The sequence below is a fragment of the Tiliqua scincoides genome, chromosome 1 (genome assembly GCF_035046505.1).
Source record: "Tiliqua scincoides isolate rTilSci1 chromosome 1, rTilSci1.hap2, whole genome shotgun sequence".
NCBI lineage: Eukaryota > Metazoa > Chordata > Lepidosauria > Squamata > Scincidae > Tiliqua > Tiliqua scincoides.
This window is the reverse complement of record NC_089821.1, coordinates 69807282-69830632: the sequence shown is the minus strand read 5'-3', so window position 1 is coordinate 69830632 and position 23351 is coordinate 69807282. Positions and strand designations below refer to the sequence as shown.

The window sequence follows — 23351 nt, the reverse complement described above, 5'->3', positions numbered from 1 at the left end:
CTCTGTACTGAGGCCTGGAAACCAGGGTGTGAATCCTCTACTTAGCTACTAGGCCAAGACGGAGTTGGTAATTTTCAAGCAGGAACTTCACAGAAGCTTTGTAAAAGCAAAAAAAACAGAGAGTTGAGAATCTTTGGGTTGGCCTCTGTACAACAATTAGGTAGGCCAATAAAGAAGAATAGTTTCTTCTGGCTTCATCTCAGAAGAATTGAGCAGAATCTCACTTCACCTGCACAGAGCCTTTCAAGGAAAGCCCACCTGTGCTCTGATGAATGCCACAGAAACACTCTTCTGCTCAGCTGAGACTCCACCTAGCCACTAAGTAATTCAGGCAGAAAAACATGAAAGCTTAGTGGCTGAGTGCCCCTGAAGCACTCAGACATGCATACGTCTTATTGTCTACATCAGGGACAGACATAACCTTCCTCTGTCATAAGAGCTTCCCCATGTCTTCCAGTCATCAAGGGGTTACCTGCACTCTCAGCAAGTCGATATCCCGCTCAAAAGCTGTGTGCATTCTGTGGAAAGATTCTGCAGTATTGACATCCCGTCCCAACTCCTCAGGCAGTTCATTGTGCTTCTCCTCGATGAAAGCCAGGATCTCACCACCATCATAGAAGAACTTGTGCAGGTCATAGGAGGCAGCCAGCAGCTGCATCCTGGTGTCAATCAACTCTAAGAGGTCAGCCCAGCTCTCGTTCAGACTGTCCTTCCATTCTGCAATCGTGGCAGCCTCCGGGTGGCCAGCATCAATCAGCCGCTCAATTATGAGATTGACATTGTCCACCCGCTCCTGCCCGATGCTTCCTGTCTCCCGGGCGAAGTCACGGAACTTTTCCCGCAGCAGCTAGCCAAGAAACAAACCAGAGCACATTAAGAATTCAAATCCCATTCTACAGTGGATGCATCTTCTACACTCCAAACAAACAACACCAGGTTGCCATTCATATCCCAGGCGCTCTACACAGAACACATGTCTGTGTGGTCTTTACACAGCATGGTCTTCAGTTTTTTTATATCTAGAAACCACCTTCAATCCCAAACTGCAACATGGATCCCACTTCAATTATTTTTATAATTTATGTTATTTTTCCATCTCTCTATGGGGAGAGCAGATCCAAAGAGTTGCAGGGTTCCTGTATCTTTAACACCTGTACAGAAGAGGGAACTTTTGCAGATGCAGCTTGTCACACAGAGGCAAAAAAGCTGTACCTACCAAAACCTTCTATGCAAATGTTAAAGGTAAAGGAACTTTGTATTTCTTAGTTCACCTTTTTCTCTTCCCTTCCTTTTCAAAAAGCAAGACAAACAAAAGAAAACTGCAGTGTTGCAACTAGTGCAATCCACTTTAGGTTGGGATGTGACCTGCTTGTGAGTCCCAACTCATCAGCTTAAAATCAGTGCTATGGAATACAAATTTCATGCAATCTTGCATTCTGCATTTATAGAAGGCACTCCAGCTTATAACAAGCCACGCTTGTCAATAGCAACACAGAAGTTTCCCATACCAAGCTGCATTTTATTGCAGCCTGCCCCCCCCCCAGTACTGCTCACACAACTTATATGGCCATCATTCACATGGTACTATGCCCCGTAAACTTGAACTGCACCTCAAATTAGATGTAGACTAAGAAACATGGCCATGAAGGACTGGCTAATACACACTCTCACAGAGCTTGCTTGCTCACAGTGACATGGTCGAGGTCTTGGCCCATCTCCGGGGACGATGCCACTACATCCCTCTCTGCAATCCACTGCTCCAGATCATCAACTTCTCGCTTCAGCTGGAAGAGATTATACATGTGCTCCAGCTTACGTTTGCGCTCTTCAGCTAGGTCCTTCAAGCCTGCATACTGCTTGTCTACTTGCCCCTGCAACCGAATAATCTGCTCCCTGCAAAAATCACAAAGAGAAATTTTGAGACAAAAAAATTACTTGCCAAGGAAAAAGAGAAATAATACAATCCAATGTATTAGAATCCCAACACTAGCCTGAGATTCTAGAGGAGTTGGCCAAATGACACTGGATCAGTTATGCACATGCTCTGTAGAACTTTTTAAAATCTTCTGGCTATTACCTTCTGTAACTCCCAAAGCTACTCTGATCATACATACACACCCTTCTGGATGGCCAGCAGAAAGTAGCTTCTGAGCTCGGCCAGCCAGTTGCTTGATGTTTTTGCCATAGTCTTCTATGGATCGCTGCTGGCGAAGGTGTCTTTTCAGCATCACAATGCCACTCTCTTCATCCTGGAACCACAAAATCCCTTTGGTCATTGATCCAGTCCTGTCTTGCTCCAACCCCAGAACAGAGACAATATGGAGGTCTGTTTGCCCAGGGCCTACTCCATGAAATAAGGGAGACTACTAAGCCTGTGACCCAATGAACATATGCCTGGGATGAAGCCCCTTGAATTCAATGGAACTTGCTTCTGAACAAACAGATTATGCATAGGACTGTGCTTCTAACAACATTTACTAAAAAATTCCACCTTTCTTCCCAGCTATAGTGGGGTGGGCAAGGTGTGGTGGTCTCAATATGCCACTTTCCATGCTGCTATAGTGACTGTATCTTCAGCCTCTCTCATTGTCAGGTAATAGGCTATAGAGCAGAAACAGAAGAGAGCCTCAGAGTAAAGTGGAGACAGCATTACTAACAGCAATCAACCACTGTCATTGCCAAAGAAGAAGGGACTGTTCTTGTCAATTGTATTTCTCAGTGTTACTTCCTCTTTGGTTTTCTGTTGCTGCATGGGTTGTCCCTGCTCCCCTCTTGGTTCATGTCAAGTTTGACTCTGCTATAGTCCATTTCAGATAGTGACCCACTGTAAGTGGTACTTCACCAAAGCCCGGATGACTTAAGAACAATGTATTAATTCCCATGTTACATGAAGCTGAAAACAGATGGGATTATGACATGCAATTGAACCTACTGGACAGATCTGGACTCTTCTGTATCGAGAGGAAAATGTTATTTTAAGAGGGCATTTCTCACCCTTTGTGCCCTATGAGTGAGGAGCTGTGTTTACTTATTATGCTGCAATATACTACTACTATTGCCATAATAATTTCATCTCCCCATTTTTGAGCCCCCAAAAAGAGTCTAAGAAGAAAAGGTGCATTTTTTGGAACAGAGACATTCCTGAACAGGGCTGCAAAAATACCAGACACATAAACATCTGATCTGGGCTCAGGGGAATTTAGAATATTTTTCAAATGCTGCTACCAAGTGTATGGAAGAAACACATACATACTTTCCCCAGTCTCAACATTTCTCAATGCTCCTATGGCCAAAAGCAACTCCTCTTAAACAAATATATTCTACATGTATGTGCACACATAAACACACATAGGACACAATCCTAACCCACTTTCCAGGACCGACATAAGGGCAACGCAGCTCCAAGGTAAGGGAACAAACATTCCCTTATTTTTTTTTTTTTTTTATTTACTTACTTTAAGACATGGGTACAGGAAAAATCACAAACATATATGTACAGGGTAATACACAAGGGAAAAAACACCAGGAAATCGCAGAACTGCAGCCGTTACTCTTATGTTTCCCTACCTATCATCCTTGAATAACTTATTGTTTATCTAACCACTCATACAATGGTTTCCACAATTTCTGTATTCTCTCTATTTCGCCATCTCCCAATCTTTCCGTCAATATATCTATTTCAACCATCTCATATAATTTCTCAATCCACATCTCTACAGTGGGAGTATCAGGGTTCTTCCACAATCTACCATACACCAATCTCGCTGCAGTAATTGCATACAACAAAATATGTTTAAGATCATTGTTATAACTTTCAGGAAAAATACTCAAGAGAAACAGTTCTGGTTGGAAATGTATTTCACAATTAAAAATAATTTGAATAGTTCTATATATTTTTTGCCAAAAATTTTTGGCCTTAGGGCAAAGCCACCACATATGATAAAAAAAACCTTTCACCTCTTTGCATTTCCAACACTTATCACATGTGCCGGGATACATTTTTGCTAATCTATCTGGAGACAGGTACCATCTATAAAACATTTTGTATATGTTTTCTTTCATTGTTACTGCCTTAATTATCTTCATATTTCTCTTCCAAAGCTGGTCCCAATTATTCATTGTTATATTATGTCCAATATTTTTTGCCCATATAATCATTACCTCTTTTACCGATTCGTCTACCATTTCCATACTCAACAAATATTGATACATCCTTCTGATATAATTTTGCTCATTTGATAAAAATATTTTATCAAATTCCGTCTCCTCTGGGTAGATTCCTTCTTTTTTATCTTTCAACCATCTTGTTTTAATCTGTAACTCCGTCAACCAATCCAGTTCAATCCCTTTCTCCCACAATACCTCTTTTGAGTACATAACTGCTTTCTCATCTAATAATTCATCATATCTCCTATTCTGTGAACCTCGCAACCACATTGGCCTAGTATCAATTTCTAACGGTTTCACCCATCTTGGAATCTTCTCGTAAACTTTATATCTGATTTGTTCCCAGACAAACAACAATGCTCTTCTTATCAGATGTTGTTTAAAGTAACTATGATATTTGGCTTTATCATAAATCAAAAAGGCATGTGGACCAACCTGCAAATCGTGTAGTTCTAATTTTAACTCTCTAGATTTTTCGGCTTCTGCCCAATCCTTTATCCAATTTAATGCCGCTGCATAGTAATAAATTTCCCAATTTGGCATTCCGAAACCAGCTCGTTCTTTCACATCTTGTAATAATTTCATCTTTATTCTAGCTTTTTTCCCTTGCCAAATGAAATTAGCCATCATTTTATTCAAATCTTGAAAGAACACCTTTTTTAATAAAATTGGGATTGTCTGAAATAAGAATAATATTCTTGGCAGCACATTTGACTTAACTGTTGCTATTCTACCCAACAATGATAAATTTAATCCATTCCATCTTTTTATGTCTTTCTTAATCTCCATCATTAACTTTAGATAATTATTTTCCATCAACTCACTACATTTATCTGATACAGTAATTCCCAAATATTTAACTTTCTTTGTGATATTAATACCAAATTCCTGTAGTTGCTGTTTCTCTTGTTTTCTCATATTTTTCACTAATATTTTCGTTTTATCATAATTTATCCTCAATCCTGCCATTTTACCGTATTCTGTCAGATTCTCTATCAAATATTTTAAAGACTGGGTTGGATTCTCCAAGATAAAAGTGAGATCGTCTGCATAAGCTTGAATTTTAAATTCTTCATTTTGGACCTTCACTCCCACAATTCTTTCATCTCTTCTTACTATATTATTTAATATTTCCAGAGTTATAATAAACAGTAATGGAGATAGAGGGCATCCTTGTCTTGTTCCCTGCTGGATTTCTATCATTCTTGTTATGTCACCATTTATCTTTATTCTTGCCGTTTGTTTGGTATATATCTTCTCTATAACCCTTATAAACTTTGGCCCAAAGTTCATCTGGTACATTTGTTGAATCATAAAGTTCCAATTTACTCTATCAAATGCTTTATGCGCATCTACGAAAATTAATCCTAATTTTTTCTCTGAGTGTGCCTCAAAATATTCTATTATATTAATAATAACTCTCACATTATCTTTTAAGTGTCGTTTTGGCAAGAAGCCCGTTTGATCTTGGTGTATTATTTGCAGCAGAACTCTCTTTAATCTTCCAGCCAATATTGATGCAAAAACCTTGTAGTCTGTATTCAAAAGAGAAATTGGCCTATAATTTCTAATTTCTTTCTTTTCTGTTCCTTGTTTATGTATTAACGTAATTAAAGCTTCTGTCCATGAATCTGGAATATTTCCTGTTTCCCATATATCATTAACCAGATTCTTAAATGGTAATTGTATCGTCTCTTCAAATAATTTATAATATTCTGCTGGAATGGCATCTGGTCCGGGAGCTTTCTGATTTTTCTGTCTTTTGATTGCTTCTGATAGTTCTTGCATGGAAATTTTTTGATCTAAAATTAGTTTCTGTTCTGATGTCAATTTTAGCATATTGTTTTTTAATAAATAATCCATTTGCAGGTCCGGATCTACATTATATTTCTTGTATAATTGTTGAAAAAAATTTTCAATAATAAGTTTAACTTCTGAGGATTTGTATTTCTCAATTCCATTTTCATCTATCAAACTATTTATAAAGTTCCTCTGTCGTTCTTTTTTCAGACTGTGTGCCAGCCATCTTCCAGGTTTATTAGCGTTTTCAAAATAATTCTGTTTAATTAATCTTAATTTTCTCTCCATTTCTTCCGTTTGTATGATTCTGATCTCATGTTGAAGTTTCTGTATATTCGCAACTAATTCCTCTCTAGATGGATTTTCTTGGAACTCCCGCTCTTTCTTCTTTAATTTTAAGGTTAGTTCTTTGATAAGTTGGATTTCCTTCCTTTTTTTCCTTACTGAAAATTTCATCATAATTCCTCTAAAGTACGCTTTACTTGTATCCCAAATAATTTGTGATTTCATTTCTGGATGATTATTTATTTTAAAGAACCAGCTCATTTCTTCTTTAGCTAAGTTCACAAAATCTTTATCTTTCATATCAATAACATTCAATCTCCAGAGCCCTTTCCTCCGAGATCTATTAAATTTTAAACTAATTGGATTATGATCCGCGAAGGTATTTGGTAATATTTCTGCTTCAAATGCTTCTGTTGTTGCTGTAATCCAACACATATCTATTCTTGACCATACTTTATGTCGTGTCGAAAAATAAGTATATTGCCTTTTCTCTGGATTTTGGACTCTCCATGCATCAATCAAATTAAATTCTTCTGCCATTTGTAAGAAAGATTTGGGTAGATTACCTCCTTTTTTTTTCCTTTTAACTGATCTGTCTAGGTTTATGTCAAACGTTGAGTTAAAATCACCTAACAAGATCAAGTCAAATTCATTTAGAGTAGCCAATTTTCTATGTAATTTTTCAAAAAATTTTTCACGAGAGTCATTAGGAGCATATATATTTACCACCAATAATTTCTTTTCAGCATATGTGATTTCTACTATCAATATTCTGGCATCTTCATCTGCATAAATCAATTTTGGACTCAACCAAGGTTTAACATATAAGGCTAAGCCTTTTTTCTTCCTTTTTGTTTCTGCTGTATAAAATAGTTCACCTAACTTCTTATTTTGTAAAAATTTCCAATCTTTTTTCAATATATGTGTTTCTTGAATTGCTATTAGATCTTTATGCTCTTTTTCTAACTGATGAAAAATCCTTTTTCTCTTTCGTGGTGCGTTTAATCCATTAATATTTATGGATAAAATCTCAAGTCGGGTATCTGCAGCTATCATTCTATATTTTTCCTTTTTATTTTCACTTCTCTTCTTGGTTGACATCTTTGTTGTTTAATTTTAATGGTTTCTTTCTTTTCAGATTCATCATCCTGCTCCTCTTCCTCTTCATCTTCTTCTTCCCCTTCTGCTTCTTCGTCTTCTATGCTGTGGTCCAATCCTACTTCTGATTCTTTCTCTAAGGATGTTGTATTCTCTAGAGACGCTTTAATTTTTCCTCGATCATAGTTATCCTTTCTTGCATCTTTTGGTAGTTCTTGTTCCTCTTGATCTCTTTGCACCGTCTCCAAGAAGTTTCTCATTTTCATTCTTGATGTTATACTATATCTTTTCAGTTGATATGTAAAGACTAATCCTTCTGGGAGTAACCATCTATATCTAACATTCTCTCTTCTCAAAAATGATGTAAGAGTCCTATATTGTAATCTCTTTTGTCTTATGCTCCATGGTATTTCCCTTAAAATTCTCACAGGATTTCCTCCAACCATTAATGTTTTCTCCATCAGTGCTTGTTGAACCATATCTCTCACCCTTTTCTGTGTAAACTTCAACATTATTTCTCTTGGTAGATTGTGAGCTTTTGCATATACAGATCTAAGTCTATACACTGCATGTAATCCACCTTCTAAAAGTTCTGTTTCAAACTCTGTTTGTTCTCCCAACCAATGAATCATTGTTGCTCTAATATCTTCTTGTTTTTCTTCTGGATAATTCTGAACGTGGAGCATGTAGCCTGCCTGTTGAAGCTCCAGTAACATAATGCTTCTTTCCAGGACTAAATTGCGCTGATCAGCAACCTCCACGCATTGAGTGAGCTGTTCAATCTTTACCTGGTCTTTTTTTGCTTGTTCTTTCATCTTATTGATCTCTATCTGGTTTCTATTGACCTTTTTACGTGTTTCCTTCGCCATCTCATCCATCTCCTTCAGTTTAAATGATAACTGGTCTAGTTTCTCAGTCAAATTTTTATCTAGATTAGAGATCTGTGTTTTCATCTGTCTGGACTCTTCGCGGATCTCTCTGAGAACATCCATAATTCCTGCTTGGTCCTCTTTCTTTCTTTCTGTACTCTTCTCAAGGGTTAACATTGTCTGAATGGAAGTACTGGTATTTGGTGAGGCTTTCTGAGCTTTTAAAGACTGTTTCCTAGAATATTCCATTGTACATTGAGATAAATAAAAAATAGACAGGGCATCCAAAATAATATATCCCTACAAAATAATTTCAATTGCTCTTATACCAATAACTACCATGTCAATTCCATAAATCAAAATCTCATTAAAGCTTACAATATTGATTTCTCAGCATTAACACTCATTAATCTCCAACACAGACAGTCTTTTTAGCATTCCTTCATCCAGAGTCTTCTTAAAGGAGACACACATACACACACAAATCAGTTATATTTTTTTCCACTAGATGTCTCTCTGCTTCATGGTATCCTTATCCAGTGTTTGAAATGTCCCTTACAGTCTGTAGATTATTTTTCCTTACTTGTTGATTGCAGCTTAAAAAGGCAGCAATGCCATCTCAGCAGGTCGCTCTGAATTTCCCAAAGTTGTTGTTTCCTTAATTAGTCTTATCTTTAGTCTTTCAAATTGTAAATCACAGCGTCTTTGATGCGGGTTTCTGAGGGAACGCCATCTCTTCAGCTCCTCCTCTCTCCACCAAGGACAAATTCCCTCAGTCTATTAAGCAACTGTATCTTCTAAATAACCCAGTCTTCAAAGACATCAAACTGGGAGATTACTCACTCCTTGACTGAAGAGTTGAGAAACGGCCCCAAACGTTTTTTCTCTTCCTTCGGAGCTGCAGTCCCAGCGATAGGGGGAAAAAGAGGGGAGAAACCAGGCTGCCTCTGCCAGAAATGGCTGACAGAGTTCCTTTGATTTGTTGCTATGAAGACAGGCTTTGCCCCGCTCCTAGGGTTGCTTTCCCCAAGAGTTAGCTGGCCTCCAGTCTCAAGCACTTTCCTGGCCTCTCCTAGCCAGAAAAAGCCCCCTCCAAATCCTTGGAGGAGTTTACAAATCAGAAGGACCGACGGAGCTCTAAAAGCTGTGTCTTGTTGCCTGGGCTGTAGCTCCTCCCCCCCACATTCCCTTATTTTGAGGAGCCTTCTGTGAGTGCCACCCAACTGCAGGATGCAGCACACATCCCACTGGGACAGCTATGCCAGTGCTGGAAAGTTGTTTAGGATTTGGGTCATAATATCACACTGCAGTGGTTCTCAAACTCTGAGGGAGCTTTATTCCCTCAGCAAGTCTTTGCGGGGGAGGGGCAAGAGCAGGGAAGCAATCCCCAGGGTCGCATCACTCAAGAGAGCAAAGAAGGGTGCTTCCATTTACATAGTTAGGGCTCCTAGAGGCTGTGGTAGGGGCAAGGAGCCCTGCGCAGTTTCCAGGAAGTGCTTTGCAATGTCTCCGTTTGAACATTCCAAGCCTCAGGGAGCCCTCGGAGAGCTGTACAGGACTCCCTGTGGCCTCCAGGAGCCCTAACTACACAAATGGAAGTGCAAGCAACCCCTTTCAGGACACAATCCTGGGATTGCTTCCCTGCCTCTCCTCTTCCTCTGCCCCTTAAAGGGGCAGGGAAGCTTTACACGAACTGGTGGATTGCGACCCACCAGTTTAAAAAACACAGTCATACTGGATTCCACTCATACTTCTGTTGGCATCAGTGAAGTGTGGGAATAAAAAAAGGGTTAAGAATGAAGCCATCTCTCCCCAAGTCTTTGGGTGTGGAAAATGTAGAAAGGAGTAACACCTGTAATTTGACTCTTCTGCAACTTCCTTTGGAGCAAAGGATCTCACACTGGCATTGCCTGAGATGCGTTAACCAGGCCTTTAGGTTCCTAGGAATTGAGGCATTGAAGTGGAATGGTATCTACTCCAGAGGCAAATGTCTCCCCTTTGAAATAATACCTCCACTTTGTCAGGCATGATATGTGTTGCTTTTGCCCACAGTAACCCAGATGCCCTTACCTTTGGTTTCTCATCTGTCACCATGTAGAGCTCCTGTTCACTTATCCAGGCCTCTGCTTCCCCAGCATCCAAGTAATATCGCTGAGCCTCGCTTGCTTCTGTCAGGCGCTGCAGCCTCTTTGACGTTTCATCTTGTAAAGTGCTCCAGGAGTCCCTAAGCTGCGTAAGGCGCTCTTCAATATCCCGGAATTCCCCATCACCATCTGCTCCAGCCAGCATGATCTCCCCTCTGCAAAGGACCTCCTCAATGCGTGGTGCATGGCCGGCAATTTCTTTCTGCAGTGTCTAGCAAGGAACAAGAGCACTTTTAAAGGAGTCTGGATAAGATCAAGTACATGTTTGTTCCCTGAACAGAGCTATTGCTTTGATTGGGGTTTACTACTTAATTTATTTTAAAATATTCATATCCCGCCTTTCCTCCTCAATGGGGATTCCAAGACAGCATACAAGAAATTTAAATAAATCTAGTCTTCTGAATGGCCTATTTAACAGTCTCAACTTGATAACAAATAGATCAACAATACATTAAATTCTGGATTACAGATGTATATAACACATTGATTGAGGATAAAACTAGAGTGAAAACAATTAAGAAGTACTGTATCTTACAGTAACCCAACAGGTGAGTACACAGCACACTCCTACTTCTGCCAAAATAGACTTTTTCTGTTTTTGCAACTCTTAAAACTCTTGATCTGGTATCCCAGCTACCTTCCTCAATGGCCACTCGTTATAATCAAGGCAAACAAAACTAAACATTTTACAAAGGTAACAGAATAGGTTTCTCCCCCCATTTGTTAATGACTACACTGCTGGTGCCACTGAGCATTTCCACATTTGTAATGGAAAACCAAGATTCAGTCACCCAATTAGTTCCCCCCATGCTCCAAATGGGATTCAGTGTCCAGTCCTATCCAACTTTCCAGCACTGATTCAGCTGTGCCAATGCGGTATGTACTGCACTCTGTGGTGGAACATTTGTTCCCTTACCTGGGGATTGCATTGCAGTTGCATCAGTTTTTCTATCTGGAAAGTTTGATAGGATTGGGTCCTCAGTTAAAAAGAATGCTGGGATGGGTGGGGAGACTTACCTGGTTTTTCTTCATAAGCAGCTGAACTGACAGGAGGTCTATGCCATGGTCTGTGGACTGAGCAAGGGGGAGACGTTCTTGTACCCAAAGCTGGAATATAGAAGAATGACTAATATTCAGGTAAGTAACAGTCAAGCTGTATGGACGCAAGGGGATGAAAAGGGAAAATGTTTATCTAACATAGGCTAGAACACCTTACTCATGCATAAGTCCTTATGTAGCTAAAAGACTAGTTCGGCTAGAACAGAAGGTGGTACTTTCTGAATCAGTATAATAGTAAGTATAATATCAGTAAAATATTGCAATTTTGAAGGAATTCTAGTGACTGCCAATGGCACACACAGACAACTGAGTAGCTCACCAGTTCATCTGCCAGATCCCGGTCCAACTGGTATCCAGCCTTGGCTGTCTCCAGCTGTTTTCTCCTTTTACTCAATGGCTCCAGAAGATCCTGGAACCTTTTCTCAATGATCTCATGCTTGCCATTTACTTTATCAATGTCTCCTTTTGCTGGAGGGGCCTGTGATAGCAAGTCTTCCATCTCTCTCTTCCGCACACTTACTTGCTCATCTAGTCGCTGAAAAGAGAGAACTGCTACTTACTTCACCATTCAGATAAATTTAAACTTTTAGCTGTCCTGTTGTTAGGAAGTTTGGTCACATTTTTACAAGGCTTCCAATCTGTCTCTCCTTTCCCATTCTATTCCCCCCTGAAAAGAAGGGGTGAAGTGTCTTTTTCTACATTCTGAAGAGACCTGATGGAATGTTCCACCCATCAATCATTGCTCATTTCCAACATAAAACCGAGATAATATTTGAGGAGGTTCTTCTGGTGTGAGTGGGTGAGGGGAGGAGATGGGTTTAAAACTCATGAAAAATTGGGGAGCCCCCCAAATGCCTATAGAAAGGGTAGAAGGCAGTCTGCAAACTATTGTATGCGAGTCTTTAGCTAAGATACAATAGCACTAATTATTATCTTTTTGGGCTTGCAAACACCAACCAAGAGTCAAAATATCATCTCCCATGCTATTTTAAAAAAACTCCCCAAAGTTTTGTTGGAGATTTCTAAACTTCTCTTTGCCAAATATACTTTTATACTGAAGTTCACAGATTACATGAACTCCCTCCTTCTTCCCAAGGGATGGGAACTCCACATGAATAGCTCTTTGCCTACAGAAATAGGATCTATTCCAGCCTGTTATTCTATAGCAACAGCCTGTGATGGTCATATGCAGAATGAGCTCAATTTGCCCCTAGTCCATGTAACCTCTTCATTTGCCAGGTGACTTAAACTCCCTGCAGGGGAACAGGGGTCTCCCTTTAAGGATCCATCAACAACTTGGTGTTATTGTACTCATATGAAGTATTTATTTGGTACTTATGGAATGAGTTCTGACATTCTATGCTCATTTCCATGTTTACTTAAAAAATAAATCATGAATATCAAATGTTATATTGTGGAAAGTGTCTGGGACACTACACACTATGTAATTTTTTAGCCAAATATGTGCGGTGGCAGATTGCATACACATGAGTGCATACAGTAAATAATGCAGCAGGGACAAAACTGGTCATAAACCATGATGGGTGAAGGGAGGACTTTAGTAATTTGCCCCTGCCACATTTTCAGATCTGATTGAGGATCCACCATGTCATATTTTCAATTTTTTTTAAAAAGCTTCCCTAAACATCCCCGCCATCCATGACTGTGGACAGACCACATCAGGACCAGAACCACAGAGGAAAGCTTTCCTACCATGGATTTAGCCCATTTTGCATCCCCCCCAACACCTTTTTACTACAAAAATCCCCAAATCCTCATGGTTAAATCACACATTTAGGTGAACACATAGTTTGACTCTCAGCCTTACTGGCATTCAACAGTAATGGAGGAAAGGGTGGACTATGTGAAGGCTTTTGCAATTTATTAGTACCAAGGAAAAATACTTAGCCTCTAAAGAATTCAAAAGAATCCTGCAAAGGGGAAAACAGTTGAAAAGGATTACTACATACTTTCAGGTTCTTCAGCAGGATGTTGACGCTGGTGAGATCTTTCCCCTGGACATCAGATTTCAGCTGCTCCTCCATTTCACTGATCCATGCACCAAGGTCAGCATAGCTCTGTGCATAAAGGTCAGAGCGGTTGGCATCAAACAGGTGCTGAGCCTTCTCTTCTGTAGTTGCCTGCAGTTGGTCCCAAAGTTGGTGCAGCTCTACTAGCCTTTGGCAAACAATATCTTCATACTTGGGTTTCTGCTGTGCCAGCTGCTGTCCTTCCTGAAAAACATAAACAAACAAAAAAGAGGAGATGGAGGAGATATGGAAGTACAGTACTTTTCAAATCCAGAGACAGGCTAAAGGACAAAGACAATTTCTCTTCCCCACAGAAAATCTAGGATAATAAAGACAAGACAGAGAGGGAGAACAATGCTTTCTGGTCAGTCAACAATGCAGTGCTCAGAATGGGTAAGCAACACAATGATCCTGACTGATGGTGGGTAAGGGGCAAAAGGTTCTCATCACTCTTGGTCCCAGTTAGCTTCAATGCAACCCTCAGCTAGACAAAGCGCTCAATTCTATCCAACTTTCCAGTGCCAGTGCTGCTCCTCTACTTTAAGTGATAACCTCATGGCTGCTTTTCCTTTAGAAACAAAACAAAAGCCCATCAGGACACCCACCAGAATCTCCAGTGTAACTTCTAGTTTTGCCCAAAGATGTAAGAGTAGGAAAATGTTGTTGATGCGCCACTTTGCTCATCTGTTTTTACTGACTGTATCAGAGGCTGTTTACTTTCCACATTTTAAAGCTGTAGCCATAAAATGTCTTACATGTACAAATAAAAATGAATGAAACAAATATAAGCTTGCAAAGTTTATATAGAAACAACAGACACTTGTCAGGGAGCTGGGTTTGGCCAGCTACTTCACAAGTGTACATCAAGTTGCAAACCTGGGTTTATCACCCTATAACATGCAAAACAGCCCTTAACCTTCACATAGATGAGTTTTCTCTTGAAGGAGAAATGCATCCTGAAGTCCACTATGTATACATTTCTGTATTTCTTCAGACACTGGTGTGATGCGTCAGGAGACACCTCAACATATAAATCTATTTGGCTACAGCTGCCTTCAGTGTTACAGGAAGCTACTTACCTCATCTATTTTGTCTAGCCACCCTTGATTAGAAGCAAGTTCTGCCATAAAAGCCTGGTGCTTCAGCCATTTGCTGTGCAAATTCCGTGCTTCATCATAGGAAATGTCTTGTGCTGTGAGCATCTTTTCATCAATCCAAAGGGTAAGCTGCAAACAAAGCCAAATTACACTCAGTGATGAATAAAGCTTGCAGATTTTTCAGAGCACCCATAATATTTTGATGGTACTCCCATGTCAACCACAAATCACATAATGTCCACTCATATGGCTGGAAAGGGCTATTAAGCTCTGCTATAAATCAGAACTACTCATATATTAAGTACCCCCCTCCATCTATCAATCCAACTAATCTAAAAGCCCAATACTATGCATGTCTATTCAGAAGTCCCATTATAGTCAATGGAGGCTTACTCCCAGGTATGTGTAGCCTCACTATGGTAAAAATAAAAAAAACTTCTTAACTTTAAGTAAACAAATAAGAAATCAGGATAAATGTTTTCTGTAAGATGATACTAGTGCTCAAATTCCACCACAACACATGTGAGTACTTATAAAATGAGAATTTAAGATTCTCCCTCTCTAATTCACCTGAATGGGACTGTCACACTTGGCCCCTTGCACCAGTGAAAAGTGTGCAATGGAGGATGGTCTTGATTCACACAGCTGACTGTATTTAGTGACCAAGGCCACTTCTACTCTTTTCAGGGCTATCATCCTGTTGGTTCCCTTTCTCTCATGAAAGAGCCCCTACAGGAGGGGCTTCAGCCCATTCTGGTCAATTGTCCACTCTCCTAACAGAGCAACTGTAGAAACAACTTACAGTATAGGGTCTGAATGGCCCAGTTTCCCAATCTCATCACATGGATGACCCTGAACAAAAGTTTCCTGCCTTATCCTAGGTTGCTTTCAATATCTCTGGTTGTGCTCTGCAGCCCCAAAGCAGGTGACTCCAATGAGGATATGCCCTAGAAAGAGGCAACTGAACAATCCTGACTTAAACAATGCTTGTATAAAGAACTGGAGCTAGAGCATACCAGCCCTGCTTTCTTTCTTTCATTCAGGTAAAGAACTGTGGGATCACCTATTGCTTCCAGAAGAGAAGATCATGAGTAGTTGAGCAGTGAACCTGAAGTTAGAACCAGACTATTTGCCACTGGTATAATCCAGAAGTCTATCCATTCTGGAAAATGAAAGATACGCACAACACACTCTAAATTTGTAGTAAGAGTTGGACCATAATCCTTACCTCCTGGCAATTCTGTAGGAAGTTTCTTAGGTCATGATTGTCCTTCAATAACACAAATGCCTCCTGAGACTTTGTGACATTTGTTTTATATCTAGAAAAGACAGGTAACAAGGTAATTCTTAAAGTTATTACTGCTTTTATTGCTCCAGTAAAGGAATAGCTTGACTTTCATTCTCTTGGATTTCACTGCTTTGCTCTTTCAGCATTTTTCAATTTATAACTACAGTGGGCCCTTCTAATCTGCAGGCTCAACATCTGCGGATTTCAGTATCTGTGGATGATGAGCCCATGGCTGAAGGGCCTCAGAGGACCTCCCAGACATGACCAGAAGTTCTTAGGTCCTCAAGTTGCAGATGTGATTATCCATGGAATTCTATACCTGGGGGGGGGGGGTGTCCCGGAACTGATCTCCCATGGATACCAAGGGCCCACTGTAGTCAATTTATTTTGTCCACATGTTTTCCTCTTTTGTCTGAGTTTTACGTGCCACACACTCTCTTCTTTCACTTAGCAAGGAGGGAATGCTGGGGCATTACATGCTTTATACAGCCATGATGGACGCTGGCAAGGGACTGCTTTCCTGGCCCCCGTCTGAACAAGTCCAAGGCCTCCTACCCATCAACCTGGGTGGCACTGCTGAGGCCCTTTGACAAGCCTTCCCCCTCTGGCTTGGCCTTTGGACACCAGACTGCAAGTGCATGCATGTCCACACAGAGGTGGCAGCAGCGGACCTGAGGCAATGTGAGGCAGTATTCTGGGATGCAAAACCCCCGTGAAGAAGAAAGTGCACAGGCAGATGCAAAAAGAAGAGCATGTCAGAAAGAAGGTTAGGTCGAACTTTTCTCCCCAACTGTCTAATTATCCTTCACTTTGACTGCTTTTAGCAAATTACAAATGTTTCTGGTTTGCCAACTACTGTTGCCTTCTTTCCCAGCAGGGATATACTGAGTGGTGGGGGTAAATCTCGCAATTAAATCACTTTCTTGAGGAAACACATATGGATCTTATACAGCTCTTGAGTAACAACTGTGCACTGATCAAGAAACTGATCACTTGGAAAAGCTTTGAGGACACAGCTACGCTGCAAACCTTGATCACTGCAGGTATTACAGCTTCCCCCAAAGAGCGCATTGCTATTATTTTTGTGATTACTGCAAAATCCAGTACTTATTTTTGTGTTTCATAATGGCTCCTAAGTGTAGTGATACTAAAGCTAAAAGAACCCATAAGGTTCTCAATTTGAAAGAGAATGTCAGAATATTGAGGCACGACCAAGAGAAATTTGCTGCCTGAGCATGGCAAGGCCTGAAAGCCTGGGGCCTGTATCTAGATGTAAGCCCAAGGCTAAAGTAAGGCAAAAGGAAAGTGTATGATGTGACCCTGGACTGACCAATGGTGACTGTACAAATATGCTGCATCACAGTGACTTTGCAGCCCCAATGCAAGTCAATGGGAGAGGGGCTGGGGCATCCTGGGAGGATGATGTAACCAAGTCACAAGAAGATGAGGTAATGGGGATGAGGTCATTCCTTACCTAATTGGTCAGGGGAGGTATAAAAGGGAGGCTGCTAGAGCCTGCCCTCGTGGTTTGTTGGAAGGAGTTTGGAAGAACGTGAATCTGTGTTGGAGTATCGAGAGAACTGTGCTTGCTGTTACGCTGCTGGTGAGACTGGCTACTTGTATCATTTGTAAATACAGCTTGGTGGTGGACATCTGCCTGGCTCGTGTTTTCATTCCATCTCATTGCTATCCTGGCTCACTTCGGGTGCCAGCATTTCGCTGCACTACGTTGTCTGCGGGCTCTGCACGTCGCATAGCCCCAACAGAGAAGCTTGACCTAATCAAACTTAATGAACAAAGCATGTCCCATGCAGATATAGACTACCAGCTAGGCATACCTGGCACAAAAGTTACTACAATTCTTAAGAATAAAGCTAAAGCATTGGAGGAAATTAAAAATGCTACACTAGTGGCTACCAAGCTTGTTAGAAGGAACCTTCACAATCATTGCCTGTCATCCCTCCCCCTAATCCATTAGATTCCAAGCCATCAGCATCAGTCCCAGCCTGTTACATCTTCATCAAAGTCCGCTTCTTGAAAAAGAAAGAGATTGCTTCTAGATTCTCCCTAAATCACCAATATTCAAATACAGAAATCCCTCCCCCATTTCCCCATTTGGTACTTTTATTTATTCTTATGTTTATTTTTCTTCCATTTCTGCTTATTTAGGTTTCGTACACATTCAGATGTGTTACTTAGTTATTTATGACTTTTGTCGGCCAAAATAAATTTGCAAGCTAAGTAAGCCTATGCTTTCACATGCATTTGCTCTCACATTTTTTTGCTCTCATCTGTACTCTGCTCCCTAACCAGACAAAAGTGCAAGGTATTCCTGTAGTTCAATTTGTATCATAACATCTTGGCCCCAGTCCAGAAAGCCCTGTTGAGTTCATACATGTGTGTGAAAACTGTTGCATGCAGAAAGCATTCTAGGACCTTCCCAAACTATTTTTCTGCCTTGACAAGCAGGAAGAGTTGCATCTCAGTAGGAATCAGGACTGGTCACACATTGAAAACTCTCAAGTAAAGAATAATTTAATAGCAGGTAAACAAGACAGAACACTTAGGGTGACAGGGCTCCTCCAAACCTGCCCTATGGTGTTTCTCCTCTACAGCTTTCAATTTGGAACTAGAAATTCAGCTGCATGTCACACTAGTGCTTTATTTTGCAATAACCTCAAGATATTGCCAGCCTCTTGCAACAGGACACAGGCTAGGGGAGGGGAGGCTGTGGGCGCAATCCTAACCAACTTTCTAGCACTGACATAGCTGTGCCAATGTGGCGTGCACTGCATCCTGCAGTGGGCGGCAGTCAAGGGGGGTCTCCTCAAGGTAAGGCCATGCTTGTTATCTTATCTTGGGTCTGCACTGAGGCTAGGTCAGTGCTGGAATATTGGTTAGGATTGTGCCCTGAAAAATATCTCTCTGGGGCTACACAGACTACCTCTGAATTCCAGCTGCAGGGACGCAACAGTGGTAGAGGGCTGCTGCCTTCAACCCTAGTTTTGAAGCTTCCCAAGACTGGAAATGACTGGATGCTGACCAGAGAGCCCCTTAGTGTGATTCAACAGGGTACTTAAGATTTTCATACAGACTTCTTGACTCAGGTCTTTACTGAAACAAAACAAAAATCCAAAGTGATACTGTTGCCATTTTGTTTGAGAATAGACCTAATTACACTCCTTCAAAATACACCTTCACACAAATGCAAGTATTCTTTCACTTTGCTTCTCCATGCAACTTAGGAGCCATTCTCTGTGGTATCCTAGTACAATACATTATATTGCAAGCAATGTTTCTGAGCAGTTCCACCAACATTACCTCTCTTGAATCAGCTGGACTTTTTCCTTGATTTTAGGAGAATAAATATTTCCTTCAGCCACCAGCTTTTCCCCACTGCCCACCAACCCGGTAATCTTTTCCTCATTAGCTTCCATGGTAACAAGGAAATCTTCATATTTCCGGATAGCAGCTTGTGATGCTTCCAAGGTGTCCGGGGGCTCGATATGAGCCAGGGTATATTCCTAAAACAGATATCAGGGAAGAAAACAAGTCAGACCACAATCCTAACCCCTTATGTCAGTACTTTCCAGCACTGGCATAGTGGTGCCAATGGGCCATGTGCTGCATCCTGCAGTTGGGTGTCACTCATGGAGGCCTCCTCAAAGTAAGGGAATGTTTGTTCCCTTACCTCAGAGCTGTAATGCCCTTATGTCAGTGCTGGAAAGCACTGACATAAGGGGTTAGGATTGCGCCCTCAGTTGCTTCGGAAAAGTATATTTTTGGTGCTGGTTTCCAAAAAAGGCATATGGTCCTCTGTAGTGGCCGAAGACCAACACCAGCTCATAGCAAATCTGTGTATTGATCTGCAACTATCAGGTGCTTGGCACCTAGAAGAAAAGGATAGTTGGACCTCTATATCCACAGAGGATCAGTTCCCGGACCAAAATCTGCAGATAATGGAATCCACAGATGGGGTCCTATGAAACTCTGGATGCGACTGGAAGCGTGTAGGCCTCTAGGCCTGACTCTAGGCCTCAGAAAGCCTCCCAGATGTAACCGGAAAGTGCTTCCCATTGTATCCAGGACAGGTGGGGTCCTCCAGTGCAGGTCGGAACCCACAATGAGTCAAATCTGCAGGTTCTAAACCAGTGGATAAAAAGGGCCCACCTGTACTTGAAAAGCCTGCATGTGGTGTAAAAGCCCAAAACTGCATCAGTTTGGCCGTCACAGCTCTAGTTTTGGAGATACAGCATAGGCACCTTATATGCTGACTCAACCGGTCGTCTCCACATCAGAATCTCCAAAACTAGAGCTGATATGGCCAAACCAATGTCATTTGTTGAATTAACGTCCCAAATATATTCAAGAATAGGTATAACTTTCAAAGCACCAAATCATTTTTTTTTTTTTGGTTGGGCAGTGTTATGGAGACACTCAAGTCGGGTAACAACTTAAATGAAAAACAAATGTCTGTGACACAAAGTGCACTGTAACTACTTTTCAAATTCTACCACTATTTAGAGCATGCCACCTACAACACTCAAACACCAAGGTATCATCTTGTGATACTAATGTAAGATGAGTAAAAATTTACAATGAAGTAACTGCCATACCTGATTGGTAAGGATAATTTCTGCTTGCTTTGCATCTTTGAGAAATTCCTGGAAGCCAAGACACTGGCTAAGGAATTTCTCTCTGCTATCCCACATTTTACATAAGGCATTCCAGCCTGTATCCATCCCCTGGAGCCGCTGTTCCAGCTGCTGATACTCCACGTCAGTCTGTCCTTGAGTCACTCTGTTTCCTATTTCCTTGACATTGCCATAATCATCCCTATGTTGATCAATCTCTTCCTTAACAGCAGCATGCTGCTGTAAGAGGTGCTCAGCTTCTACTAGGGAGTTAGGCACCTCTTCTGAAGCAACAGCTTTTTGAGCCTTGAAGAGCCATGCTTGGAAGTCATCTAAGTCCTGCAAAAACTTATGCAACTTGCTGGCCTCTCCAAGGGAGGCCTCCTGGCTCTGCAGTGTATTCTGCAAGTCTTGCCAGACACCAGTGACAGCCGTCAGTCGGCTATAGATGTCATCAGCTAGGTCAGGGTGTTCTCCAGCCAGCCGATGTGCTTCCTGTTGTAGAGCTGCAAGCCGAGCCTGGATGGCTGCTAGATCACGTTCAATGCCATATAACTTCCTCTGCATGGCAATCATGCCCGCCAGGTTTTTACCAAGGTCCTGTGTAGATTCTATTATTTTGGTTTTCTCTAGGATCCATTTCTTTGTTTCCTCACAATCCACACAGTAATTATGGAGGCCAAGGGCAAAGTTTACAGCTTTCTGTCTCTGAGCCACCATCTCCTGGAAGATCTTCCACCTAGAAAATGCAAATTAAAATGATGAGGGAGAGACATTTACTTTAACTTCAACATCATTTGTTAAATTATGTTTTGCAGTCCCATCACCACTACACTGACAGACCAGCACGTGAAAGCATACAAAAGGGAAAGGATAAATCAGACAAGGGTGGGGGAGTACATTATCCTCTTACAGACCTTGATGTCAACAAACTGGATTTCTGCAGTTAATCCAGTTTAAGAATATATTCATAGAAAACCCTTCAAAAGGCTAGCAAAACCAGTCTTAGGGCGCAATCCTATCCTGCACTGGAACAGGCAAGCCAGGAGACTTGCGCTGTATCGAGCACAGGATAGGGGCCATAAGCAGCTCAGCCAGAGGCAAAGGCAAACATTTTCCCTTACCTCCGGGTAAGGGCCGCTGGCCCCTATGAGTCTCCTTGGACTTGCGCAACCTCTTGAGGTGGCACAAGTCCAAGGAGAGGAGAGCTAATTGAAGCCACTCTGTTCTCTCTGAGAACAGGGGTTGGAATCCGGCATAACTGCCGGATCCCAGTCCCGCCCCCCGCTCCCCGCCTCCGGGGCCGCCTACTGCCTGCCCCCCCGCCCAGGAACGCCTCCCTCCTGCTTCCTCCCTGCCTACTTTTTGTCTTTGCATCAGCCCAACCGTGCTGACGCAACCTGCACAGAGGAACCTGGCACAGAGGCTTGTGTCAGCCTCCACAGACTGGCGCTTCTTTGAGTGCCGGCCCAGCTTCCTCCTGAGAAGGCTCAAACGTACCTTATGGCACATTTGCAACCCCCCTGGGCTCATCAATCAATCAATCAATCAATCAATCAACAGTATTTATATACCGCTTTTCAACTAAAAGTTCACAAAGCGGTTTACAGAGAAAAAAACAAATAAACTAAATGGCATCAATGGCAGGATCGCGCCCTTAACCATGCTCAGAATCCAGCAAGCCTTATTCTTATTATTAGTATTCATAAAAGAGTGACTCATTTAGCTATAAATGGTTCCTGTAAGTGGATAGCACATCACATCACAGAGCTCAGTGACTTTTTTGCATATGTTCATCAGCGGAAATTGGTGAGGCAAATGGCATTCTCTGATCATATCTTGTTTCTCTGCAATCAACAGCAACCACCAAATGACTATCAACATATAACGTGTTTGACTTTAGCAAAATAGGGTGGCAATACAGCAAAATGTTTCCTGGGGCACAATGCATGCCTAAAACAACGATGTGATTCCTAGGAAGGCAGACACAGCAAATATTACTGCAGTGGCACATACTTGGAGCAATCAGGCCCAGAGAATGGAATAAAAGGCACAAGAAAAGTTTCAGTGGCTGAAATTAAGGGAGTCTTGGACCCAAGTAGTGCCCAATAACTATATGTAGATCACTTTAAGTACCATGGAGGAAAAGCAGGAAATAAGTAATCAGGGTGGAGGGGTAGAACTTACCTGGAATTCAAATGCTCTTGGCATTGCCTGACTCTCCCACTGCGTGGGTGCCCACTTTCTATTAGGCCCCTGGCAGCTTGATTGACCCCTTGAATCTGAGAAGCCAGATTATTCATTTCCTGCTCCAAAATATCAAACCTGCAATCAAGCATGTTTAATTAACTCAGTCAGTTTAAAGACCACTCCATTCTTAAGCAGATAACTTCAAAAATCTCATGTTCATTAATTAAATCCCATCTTTCTTATCCTGTCCTGCCATCAAAGGCAACTGGAATAACAACTCTGAAAAGAACTTGTGCTGTTTCTGGAAGTTACCTGGATTTGGGCCTTCTGGAGGGCTCTGTGCTGCGTGGGAAGCCCTGCTGAGGCTGGCGCCGGACTCCCCCAACCCCCGGGAGGCTGCTGCAGCCGGCAATGAGTGGTAGCGTGCCCCTGCACCCCAATTCAGAGGCGCAATGCTGGGCATCGCGACTCTGCCTTCCCCTCCTCCCCACCCCTTAAGGGAAAACAGCACAGGGCTGTCAGGCTGGGGCACTGCGACACCCCAGTTTGAAAACCACTGACCTAGGGGAAGGCCATAAAACCTTATCAATAAAACACAGAAACCTATCTAAAAGCCAACAGAAAAAGATGTTAGCCTATTTGTTAGGGTAACACATAGTTCTACACAGAGGGCTCTTGCTCAGGAACGTT

At 41.6% G+C, this 23351-nt stretch overlaps 1 protein-coding gene across 7 annotated transcripts in view; it reads right to left on the bottom strand.

Moving 5' to 3' along the window:
• The window catches only part of SPTB (spectrin beta, erythrocytic), a 139036-nt gene that overhangs the window by 28853 nt on the left and 86832 nt on the right, over window positions 1–23351 (bottom strand). For all 7 annotated transcript variants that reach the window (XR_010793526.1, XM_066611528.1, XM_066611530.1 and 4 more), the window contains exons 15-26: window positions 22659–22796; window positions 20454–21210; window positions 19159–19361; window positions 15778–15868; window positions 14532–14678; window positions 13393–13656; window positions 11742–11957; window positions 11381–11470; window positions 10290–10574; window positions 2119–2249; window positions 1689–1893; window positions 473–847 (exon numbers count right to left, since the gene is read on the bottom strand). Coding sequence is in view for 6 of the 7 variants with exons in the window: in XM_066611528.1 (XP_066467625.1) it covers window positions 473–847; window positions 1689–1893; window positions 2119–2249; window positions 10290–10574; window positions 11381–11470; window positions 11742–11957; window positions 13393–13656; window positions 14532–14678; window positions 15778–15868; window positions 19159–19361; window positions 20454–21210; window positions 22659–22796 (2902 nt within the window). In the remaining variant the exon portion in view is untranslated. The remainder of the gene's footprint in view (window positions 1–472; window positions 848–1688; window positions 1894–2118; window positions 2250–10289; window positions 10575–11380; window positions 11471–11741; window positions 11958–13392; window positions 13657–14531; window positions 14679–15777; window positions 15869–19158; window positions 19362–20453; window positions 21211–22658; window positions 22797–23351) is intronic.